Here is an 11,983-nt window from a genome sequence, read left to right as displayed (position 1 = left end):
ACATAGCGAACATAGCGAGCATAGCGCCCTGTGTGGCAGTGGCTTTAGTCAATAACTGTTGGTAATGTACGTAATGGCGGACGCAGGTTATAAACTGACATGTCCGCGTTCAGCTGACTTCTGGTTTTATTCTAAGGAAATCCCTACCTAAGTGGTTGAGGCTGAACCAGATTGTCATTGTAATTAATATAGAAAGTGTCGTATTTTTAATGGAACACTAAGAGTTTGTATTATGTCTAATTCAACGAAGTTGTAGAACCACCGCGAATTTTGTCGCTGTAGCTTCATTATTTCGTTGGAATAAATGGGGGTATCAACCTTATTTCAAAGTTTTTATTTTATTTTTTTACTACCCCCAATTATTTCAATGAAATAATGTAGCTACAGCAACAAAAACCAGACGCTCAGTGTTCAAACTTTTAATACTTTCTCTATAATAATTTGCAATATGTCATGTCATTTTTAAATGTTTTCTTGATAAAAACGTATATCCTTAAATGCAGTTCGGTAACTTATTATACTTGCTTACCTGCAGGATTTGATATCTAATGAATCATTGCTAAAAAAAAGTCGAATTATTTGAAATTTGTCTTTTCATATCGACAGTTTACCTGCGGATAGTAAAACAGAACATGTTCGCAATGACAGTCACAAGTACAAACAGCCTAACTTTATTTTCAGAGGAAATTATAAATGAAATGGCATTTACTTGCAAAAATAATAATTGGCTGCGCTGAAAATACGCTTGCTAGTAGATTCGCGGATTCATTTCGAGATAGTCTAGAATCCAAACTCGTTTACCTTAATGCTGCTTCAGTGATTGGACCACAGTTTACCTGAAGGACTCTTGGCCAATGGAAAACCTTCAGTAAAAGACGTATCGAATCACAAGCATCCCAGTTAACATGTGACACGAGTCATTAGCCAATGAGCAGGTCTAATTTGACCGAGTACAGAGAGGATCGTGGAATCTATCCTAGAAGTCATTGAAACCGCGAATTTTTTCAAGTCCTTGGTTATTAGTAGAGACCGGAAAAAAATCGTGGTTTCAATGACCTTCAGGATAGACTGCACATTTCCTTGTACACTCGGCCAAATAACGCCAGTTCATTGGCTGCTGACTTGTAAGTCGTCTCAGCTGGTTTGTCTGTGATTCGATCCTTCTTTGGTTGGAGGTTTATAATTGGTTGAGATTCGTCCAGATGAACAGTAAGCCAATAACAACATCTTCTAAAAGGTATATGTATTCGACTTCTAGCCTATCGCCGAATGAATCCGCGAATTTTTCCGGTCTCTAGTTATTAGTGATAACAATAACATCTTTTTAACTATTAATTTAACTGGCACCAGAAATAACTACACCTGAACCTTTTTAAGGGATGACGGATGCCACGATCCACTTTGATTTTCAATATTTATGCTGTGTACAGAGAAGGAAAAAAAATATATATATATATATGCGAGTTGATGTGAACTGTCCACCTTAAACTAAAATGTGCGATAGCTGTAGAGCTATCGTGGGGAGGGGTGAAGGAGGGGGGAGGGGATGAGCGCCGTGGACTGTGACAATATGCTGCGGGGTGTTAGAGGGATGAAGCCAGGTGCCTCGAGGGCCTGTGGACCCCCTGGTGGGGGGGGGGGGGGGGTTCAGGGGCTGCCTTGTCCTCAATAACATTTATTGGCAAACAACGTCAGGGTACGCGGCGCGGGGCCCGGGGCAACGCGACAGCGCTCTGTCAACACGCGGAACTCATTTCGGAACTCGGCGTGCAAGTTGCGCGCGCTCCGTCAAAGGGTCGACCGAGCTGCCGGGCTATGGAGGAGGGGAGGGGAGAGAGAGAGGCGTTGGAGCGTCCTGCCCGACTGCAAACATCATCTCCCGCGGTCTTTCGCGCTCTTGTCTTGCTCCTCCGCGTCGCTAACATTTTGCGTCCTTTTTTTTTTTACGTAGATTTCAAAGAAATACCACCTTTTGTAGCCGTTACCATGGTGCGATTTCCGGAAAGAAAAAAAAAATTATGTAGTTTTTCGTTTCGTGGTTCATAGACCCCAAAACCATCGTCACATCAAAAGTTTGTATAACTCATAGATATAATCACAATTTTGTGTACACTATACTTTACAAACTTCCAAACTTCCAAACTGATACATAAAATATAGTAGTGGAAATTCTCGGTCGAGTTCGTTAATGGGCAATATCCGACCAATTCTAATATAAAATAATTGAAACGTCTCCCCCTATGCTGAAATTACTTACTCGCTTATAGAGTTACATGCGTGTGTAGGCTGTTATTTCCGTAAGATTGTGTTTAATAAACTTTACTGGGAATAGAAAAATAATATTTGAACCCGTGTAATAAAAAAACATACATTGCCATTGGCACTAACACATTGACACACGGGCTGCATGCAACGTGGCTTTCCACGCCGTGACATACTGTCTTCACTGATATTTGGAAAAAATTTCATATCCTTGGAGGGAAGGGGGTTTACATCCACCTCCTTGCATCTGCCACTGTGTATGTACATATCAAACTATCATAAATTTATATGGTTGTGGAACAAAACTGTTTTAGGTAAGTCAAGAGCCGTTGGTTAAAGTGTAGAACAGGAAATCACTGAATACATCAACTTCGGAAGACAAAGTTCCGTAAAAGTAAATGAACTGGCATTCAGGAAGATCCGGTTTCGAATCCTGCTCCATTCATCCTTGTTTCCGTTTTCCACGTGTGTCCGAAATCGCTCCAGGCAAATTCTCGAACGGTATCTCATCATAGGCCATGGGCTGATTGTTTACCCAACTTCGCTGACTTGAAATAGCTATACGGAAGAGTATTGAACTCTGGTGTTTCATCGACATCAGCAAAGTTAATGCTGCCGGTGAAGTTTGATGGAGAGTAAAAAGAATGAATGTAACCGGAGCACCTTGGTAGTAAGCAAGTGATATGATCACCCGGCCACTTTGGTCCTAAGTATGTATGTTAATGGCCACATCGTCATGCTCATTGTCTATGAGATTGGACACCAGATAGCTCTTTCTTTTGCTCAGCAACAAATTAATTTGATTTTACAGTAGGTGATTAGGTAGCGATTGTACATAGTAGCCAGCAATCATTTGATTAAGGAAGGGCGAGGGGGGAAAATTCATCGCCTCCTTTAAAATTCTAAAAATTAAAAAAATATATATAATATTCTAGCATACCCACTTACAAAAGGAAAGTAATTGAAAGCAAACAGCAGCCAAAGTGGTTCTATCTCCCCCCCCCCTCCCGCGCCCCCTCATCACCCCCTCGTTATTAAACTCTGTGTCTTATTGTTAGAATAGCTGTAGGGCATCCTCCTTCCAAATACAATATAATACATGGCAAATTGTGAGGGTGCAGCAGTACGGTGACCACATTCTCATTGGCCCCGTCAAGAGCGGGCGACACCTCTCACCGACCTCAGCCAATAACCACAGGAGAAAAGCTACAGTATTTTGTGAAATACCTTGACACGAAATGTATTCGCGAAATACAGGTGCCCCTATATATAAGGGAAGGTTTACTAAGTATTTATATATTTGAGACGACAGGAACACAAATTTTTTGATTAATAAACATCTTAACTCTCTGTATACGGCATTTGGTAGGAGAAATTTTCACAAAGATGGTGAACACATGTGTAGCAATACAAACTCGTATATAGTCACTTTCGTAAACATTCGGGGACATACCAACGTATTGGTGTGCCAAATGAAACTTTATGTTAGTGAAACTACCCAGAAATATATTTTTAATGTATTAACATCTTAGCTCTCGGTGTGCGGCATTTGGTAGGAGTAATTTCGTGAGAATGGAACGGAAGTCGGTGAACGGAAATGTGGGACAAAGATTGCGGACCCGCGTGTAGCGACATAAACCCGTATATAGTCATTTTCGTAAACATTAGGTTTGGTGTGTAAAATGATAGGGAAACTACCCTGGAATATATTCATGATTGTTGGAGGTTGAATTTTTAGCCCTTGTGTTGTTACCAACGATGTTGTTTTGTGTGTGTACCAAGTTTTGCAAGGTAGACCTAACCTGCATTTAAACATATCTGTCCTTTATTTATTCTATTTTTGTCACTAATCAATTTTTTTTTCGACTGTGACATTAATGTGTATGTTTTTATTTATTATCTCATACTTACTTGTCAATTGTTTGCTGGTACATTGTTGTTATTATTCCTTTATTTTTAAAGGTTTAATGTATTAAATTTGTAATTAAAATATGTTTAATATGTTTATCACCTTGTTTTTTCCCAATTAACTTTCAATCTTGAGAAAACACGCGTATTTCAAACATGTCGATTTAAAAACTTATAAAAAATATTGGCTGTTGTATATGTGGTCATATCTAATGGCTAAAAACATTTATTCATTACTAATAAAATTGATTGGGGTAAAAAGATGAACAAACATTTGAAAAACTATTTGAAACGGCTATTTACATTATTAAGAGCTCAAAAACAGTTTCCAAATTTTTGTCTATTTGTTTGTTTGTTCTGGCATCATATCTCCTAAGCTAATCATGCATGAGAAAATATATTGGGAGCCAATAATAACATATAAATACTACAAACTGTTTTACAAATTTGCGAAATTCCATCCCTAAGTGGCGTAAAATAAATTGTTTCTGTTTTGAGAATAAAGATACATACTTCGGAATCTACAAGAACTTGAGGTATGAAACTAAGTTGAACAGCGTGCATATCAAGTTACATTTTTTTGTTGCATTTGTCGAAATTTGATCTTTAAAGGTGTTGAAAATGAGGTAGGTTTTGTTATATTTTAAAAATTAGTATCCATCAAAACTAATTAAGGATAACCTAAATTATTGGGTAAGATTAATTCTTTAAAATAATAAAACCTAATTTTTTTTCTATTTGAGAGACATCATGCCCTAAGGGGTTTTAGGGTTAGTTTCGGTTTTCAGAAGAAAAATGTATACTTCGGAATCTACAAGAAATAGTGGTTAGAAACTAAGACCGAACTACATGCGTATTGTTTTACTTTTTTACTTTTTTTCTAAATTTAATTGTTAAGGAAGTGGAAAAAAAAGTTTTGCTTAATTTTTGTGTTTAAAAAAAATCTACGATGCAAATAAGAAATTGAGCACGAATATTGTAGCCTATATAATAAGTTACGTAACTTGTATGTTTTTATTTTTTCTCGAGATTCGACTGCAAAGTATTTGAAAAAGGGGTAAGTTAGGTTTTGCAGTAAAAAATCATGTCTTCAAAGAAAAATGAGAGACGTTGATTTAAAACATTTTTTTATGGAAATAAGACATTTATGGTTTTCATTGTATGTCACAGAGAAACTACGAGAATGAACACGAAATTTGAATACACAAACACAAAGGAAAACAAAGCCAAAATCAGCCATGAAGCACAGAGAATTTTACGGAAGGAGTTAGTGGGGAAAAAATGTTACAATACAGACGAACGCAACATTTACGCGACTTGTTTACACCCATTATATTACACTTAGTGATTACCTCTTGAAAACATTAGTGATTAAATTAATAAATAAAATAAAATAAACAATGACGAGAATATGGAGAGAGAGAAAAAAACAGGATGTGAAACAGAGCCTTAAGGGTGTGATTTCACAGATGATTGTTAAAGAATACAAAGAAAATTTTCTTTGTTTATAGGAAAATGTCACTTGATAAGTCTGGAGGTAGAATGGTATTTCACGTGAACATCAAAGGGAACGTATCAAACACCCTTTAAGATTATTAGTTTCGGCGAGGGGGACTGTAGACCGTGACAACTTGATAACATTTTTGCGTGTTAGGTATTGCGTGTGGGGGAAACACTCCCCCCTCCCCCCCCCCCCCCCTAAATGCCCCTTGTTACAGTCTGCAGGCGGCTTGAAGCATGTACCACTGAGTGGCGTCATCGCTTTACGTATTCATGCTCGGATAAGGGAGCGACAGGGTATGAAGTGTTCGGCTGCGTGTGGCGGGTTGGGAAGATCCCCTCGCGAGGTATTTAATTTCGGCACCCTTCTTTCTATTCCCCCAGAACCCCCTTCCCCCCTTCACCCTTCCTTCGACAGTCACTCCTTCTGGTCTCTCCCCCTCCCCTCGTTAATAAAGCTCTTAAAACATCTGGATGGGCTCTTAAACATTTCAAGTTTGGCACCCTTGTGCGCTGGTTGCTGGCAGTTCCTGTCCCCGCCGCAGAGGAGCGGTGCTGGCGCTCTGCACTAGATAGTTCTCCCGTCGCACGACGGATAGCGCTGCTGTATCTCTAACCTCATCAGTGCTGGCCATTCCCGTGTAATGCAGTAAGAGGTGGATATTTTTATTCTAGCTACTAACAGATCTGCAAATGTGTACATAATTTGCAACTGTAAGCTTTAAAACGCTGGGTTTATTAACTACGCGAGGAACGCAATACGCAAACAAAGAAATAAAAATCACAAGACGTGACAAATCCAACAGTTGAAGACATACATAGTTCTTCCCCTTTTTTTTTTTATGATTCACGTTTATCGTGAAAACTGTGACATTTTCAGTTACTTGATTTAAAAGTGAAAAGTTGTTATATATAATAAAAACAAGTGTGACTTTCTATGCACATTAACGTTTGCATTTTCAAAAGTTTTCGTATCACTTCGCCTCCAACATAGTGACTTAAAACTGCCTTAAATTTATCTTCGTGAAGAATGGGATGCTGTGCCGGTGGAGTAGATATGTTTAAAATGGAATTTCTTCTATGCCTACTTGAGCCAGGACCCTTCACCGTGCAAAAGAGTGTAATTGGGAGGCTATCCCTTGTCAGAAAACCTGACGAAAAAGAATTATCAGTCTGAAAAAAGTGCTAGTTTCTTATTTTTTCCTGTTATAATTTATTTGTGCAGTATTATTTATAAAAATTATTTGCTTGTGGCACACTTTGTTCAAATATGCTATCAAGAAATTAATTCTTACCACAGATTTTAAAAGTAAAAAGTATTCACTAGATTATAGAAAAAAATCAGCGTGTTTTTTTTCTGCTGAGTGTATTATCTTATATCTTTAAACGAGCAATTTTTGTGTATATATATAATCTGAATCTCGGAAACGTCTCCAACGATTTTCATGAAATTTAGTATGCAGGGGGTTTAGGGGGTGATAAATCGATCTAGCTAGGATTCATTTTTAGAAAATGTTGTTTTATCCGTGTTTTCAATAATCCACTTTATCGATAATTAACTTAAACATAAATGACTCTTCCTGACGTCTATTGGCGAGTAATAATACCATTTTTTTTTAATTGGGAGCAACTAACTGCTTTAACGACACAACACTAAAGCTACTCCAGTAGATGGCGTTTTTAAGCAACAATAAGCCAATGGGTGTTTGGTTTGAGGTTAGACCAAGAAAATAATTTGTTTACTTTTATTATTTGTGTTCACTTAAAAATGCCTAAATGATCTTTGAAAAAAACGCTTCTTATGATGTCGGTAAGATCGAAAAATATTTTTCATATTTCATCATTTCATCAGTATGTAATTCGTATTTAAATATAATTTCTAAAAAACACAATTTACCAAAAAAATAAAAATACCGAGCGAAGCTAGGTCATCCAGGTACTGTAACTTATAAATGATGTGGACCTGAGCTAGTATGCCCTTAAATACGTTTTTTTTTATGCGACGAGAAATGGAACAGTGAATTTAAATATAAATTCATTTGTTCAGTGATAGAACTAACTTGATTTTTCGCTAAAACGGACACACTATTGAAAATAAACGAACGAAATTATTTGGACTGTGCGCCGAGATGATTTTTCCCGCTTATTTATTTTCTCTGTGTGGTTGTTCGCAGCAGCTGCAGGGCACAGACAGGACCCAGACAGCCGCCGATGGCGGCGACACAGCCCCGCTGAACGAAGCCGTCAGGTGAGGATGATCGCTTCTGTTCGCTGCAGTCAAGATACATTTGCTTTTCACTGCTGCTGCCAAGGTGGCTAGAGCTGCATCCGAATACTAGTCTGATGGATCGCTTAGCTGAGACTTGGGAGGGTTCCTTGCTGTAGGCCAACGTTTCACAACTTTTTTTTTTTTATCGCAGCATCCTGGAAAGGTAGTAAAATGAATTTTAGCCTATCTTCAAGGGAATTTTCCCACATCAATGATTAATTTATTTTCTTCTCGGTTTAAAATTTTATAGTATCCTAATAGTAAAAAAGATCGCCGAATTTTTCTACCGTTATGTTTAAAAAAAGGGTTCTTAAAAATTAATATAAAATATCAAAATTTTTTTTTTATAATTATGTAATATATCCGTATCTACCAAAACATCGTGCCACTCCAGAAGAGGGCTCCCGGCGCAGTGGGTTTCTTAAATTTTCTGTTTATTTGATTGTATCCGTCTCTAATCTCCTCGCTGTCGTTGAAACTGCCCCCCCCCCCCCCCCCCAAAAAAAAAAGAGATCTGTATAAATAATTTTAGTGATAAAATGATAATTTTAGTCTGGAGGCCAACAAAAGGTGCGCCTTTTTCTACGAGACGTGGGCTGAACAGAACTTAGTTTTCAAATCTTTGACTTGACAGAGCAGAACGCAGCCAGGGCCGGGATAAGGCGGGAAGGGAAGTAAATAATTATGGAACTAAGCTGCGAAGATTCTCGCCTCTCCCCCCCCCGTCCTCGCTGTCAGCCCTTTTTCTCACTCGGTTTGCGACGCCCGTGGCAGCGGCGCGAGACGTGCTGACGAGTGCTTTTTTTCCCCGCTGCTCGGAGCTGTCGCCGTTACTTAGCTCGCCCGGGGCGGAATTAAGTGGGATGGGGTGCGAGGAGGGAAGAATGAGTTGAAGTTCGACGCTTATTTGAAAGGAGGGGGGGGGGGGAGGCTCAGTATTTGCTGAGCTCTCGCCCAGAAAACAGCTGACACCTCGGGTCAGGCGTCGTGACGTCAGCAACACTGGTGTGTGTGTGTGGGGGGGGGGGGGTTCCTTGGTATAGGAGGACGACTAGCTCTTTGACGTCGTCGGAGGGGAGGTTGGCGAACAAACAGATTTCTAACCTAACTAAAAACTAAGTGTATTTTGGAGGGGTCCGGGTCAGGGAGGGACCTTGGTGCGTCTCAGGCCGAAGCCTATACGCCTAGTCGTGCTGGGATTAGCCATGCAGGGAGAGGGTCGCATGCATCATGTGCTACAAACAGTTCCGATCTCTCCGCCCGGTGATGCCCGAAGGAACGAATGTACACCGACGTCACGGCAACGCGTAGTTCGTTCAGAGGCGGGCCGATGGCGGTCAGATGAGATGGAGCAGCTACGGAATTTTAGTGTTGGGTTAATCGAGAGCACTCGGAGAAAAACCTGACCGCTCGGCACTGCCGGATCGTTCTTTTCGTGAACCGCCGTTCAGCAGTGTCTCAGCACTCAGCCCAGATGGTCATCTGACCGATGTTCATCATAAACGCAATGCTGATGCTTAGGGTTCCAGTTCGTTCGTTCGCTTCAGTTTTGTAAGAGTCATCGTATAACTTAGTCAGTTATTTTCACTATATTGAATGTTTAGCCAGAATCCGCAGTAAAGGACTTTGTTTTGGTTTTCACTGCCTAGCAGTCCGTCAACTGAGCGGCGTATCAGTGATGACTTGACGGAGGGTGCTACATCATTACTTGAAAGGAAAACAATGCCATGTTTTTTTTTAACGTGAACGACTGTCAACTGTTTGTTTATTCAGAAAAAAGTATTCATATTAAGTGTTTTCCTAACTATATTCTGCAACTTATATTAAAAAATTTTACCTCATAATCAGTTTTAGATTTACTTATGGCCTATGAAAATTTGTTTTTGTAAAGCAGTAAGGTGTGGTGTTCTGACGTTTAACTGCATTTATTTACAAACGCTAATAACAAAATTCAAACTCGGATAATGCATACTTTATTCCCCATAGAAATAAAATATAAATTTAATACACCTAGGTACTAATAGGAAACAGCATTAATAAAAATTGCTTTTTATATAAGTTAAAATAAGCTGATTACATTTTTAAGTGTAATATCAATAACTTATTTACAAATGCTGTAAATGTATAATAACATTTTTATATATATTTTAATTTAGCAGATCACAATCAACCAAAACTACATATCTTAAAGACTACATACCCACAGTTCCTGACACTATAGTTCCTGTAAGTATTAAATAGTATACTGACATTTTCAACTTATATTAAATTTCACAGTTTATTATAAGTATAATTTGAAGCAGAATCTTTGTTCATAGCTCTGAAAAACGTTTTGCATTTAAAAATTATTTTTAATTAGAAGCACAAATCAAATTGAAGCCTGAATTTTCCACGTAGTACAAATCTGTCAATACATTTGTCAATTTATTGCCTAAACTTGATCTGTTGGAGCTATGTTTTAACATTAAGTATACTTTCTCGCCATATTTTCGAGTGATTCGAGAAACAGGTCTGTTACGTGGAAAGAAAGTATCGTGTGTTGAATCAGGCGTCATGGATCTGTTCGTCCACAGAATAAAGATGCTTGCATTTGTTGAATGTAATCTTGTAGACCAGTGGCAACCTGCACATTGCGCGCCAATGCTTTGGTGTGGTCTACTACACTGACAGGTAATAACTGCTCGACTAACAAATATTTTGAAATAACAAAAAAAGCTTTGAGTACTCCGAATCTAACTGCTGTAGATTATAGCTGTGATCATGGGCGCAAATCTGTAGGATTTCCAGGGGGGGGCCGTGAATTCTGCGGTTTAAGAATTTTACGCTAGAGGTCAACCGAAACAAGTCTTCTCTGGATGATAAGCTCGTATGTTATACACTTTATTTTTACGTAAGTGATATTAACAATAAAGCAGAGCAAAATATGTTTTAGTAATTATTAATTAATTACTATAAGCAGTGATCTCTCAAACATGTTTGAATAATTTGGTAACCTAAATACATAAAATATCCACGAAAAAAATATATAAAAATAATATACGTGAATATAATGCAAATATATAACACCCCACCGATACATTACCATTTTCCAAAAGTGTTTATTCTAATTTCAATTTAAAAATAAATGATTAAATTAAAATAAAACAAATATTTAAGGGGGCTCCCATACAACAAACGTGAAAACAGAAAAAAATTTCACAAATGATGTATTTCTGTTGCCGCTATAACAAGAAATACTAAAACAGAATAAAATAAATATTTAAGTGGGGCTCCCATACAACAGACATGATTTTTTTTTGCTGTTTTTATAGATAATGGTACGGAACCCTTCGTGCGCGAGTTAGACTCGCACTTTGTCGGTTTTTTTTTTATGCCACATCACATAATTACTGCGATTCAAATGCTGTTCGTGAAATTCTTTGTTCAAAGTTTTTGTTGCGCCCTAAAAACCCAAAGCGCCAAAGCTAATAAACGGATCAACATCAAATGAACGATCGAATCATATTAAAACCCTTAAAGAATATTTTATTTAGTAAAGGCATCAACCAGGTAAAAAAGAAAAAAACTTAATGATACAAATGAAAAATCTCGGAGATAGAACTATGAAATTTATCCTTCAGCTAATTAAACTACATACATTTCTCGGCTTATATTTAGTATAATCAGTGTTTTGGCAGTGAATTATTAAGTTAAAATATGCCGCTTGATTAGTTATTAAATAGACGCGTTTGCTTCCTTATTAACTTAAATACGGATGTGTAACGTTTAAATACTTCTTTCTCACTCTTACTTCTGTTTACTCGTGCAGTGTTGCAGTTATCAAATAACAAATGTTATAAAGTGATTATCGGCGATGAATTGTGAAAATTATCGATTGATAATAAAAGGGGAGTAGTTTTAAATTCCATATTGACGAGGAAAAAAAATTATTCCCTGTATATTCACATGTAACGTACAGAGCAGCTAGCCTTACAGAATGAAGATGAGCTAAAAAATTTCAGAAAATGGTATATAAGTTTCAGTTCGTAAATAAACTAAATTCTG

General features: G+C 37.8%; 1 protein-coding gene across 3 annotated transcripts in view; it reads left to right on the top strand.

The window, feature by feature from the left end:
- Positions 1-11,983, top strand: part of LOC134532565 (zinc-regulated GTPase metalloprotein activator 1-like) — a 315,459-nt gene that overhangs the window by 75,779 nt on the left and 227,697 nt on the right. For 2 of the 3 annotated variants that reach the window (XM_063369092.1, XM_063369090.1), the window contains exon 6: positions 7,845-7,918. In XM_063369092.1, coding sequence (XP_063225162.1) covers positions 7,845-7,918 — 74 coding nt within the window. The remainder of the gene's footprint in view (positions 1-7,844; positions 7,919-11,983) is intronic. The other variant, XM_063369091.1, reaches the window with a different exon arrangement.

This window comes from Bacillus rossius, chromosome 6 (assembly GCF_032445375.1).
Source record: "Bacillus rossius redtenbacheri isolate Brsri chromosome 6, Brsri_v3, whole genome shotgun sequence".
Classification (NCBI taxonomy): domain Eukaryota; kingdom Metazoa; phylum Arthropoda; class Insecta; order Phasmatodea; family Bacillidae; genus Bacillus; species Bacillus rossius.
This window is presented reverse-complemented; position numbering and strand designations above follow the sequence as displayed.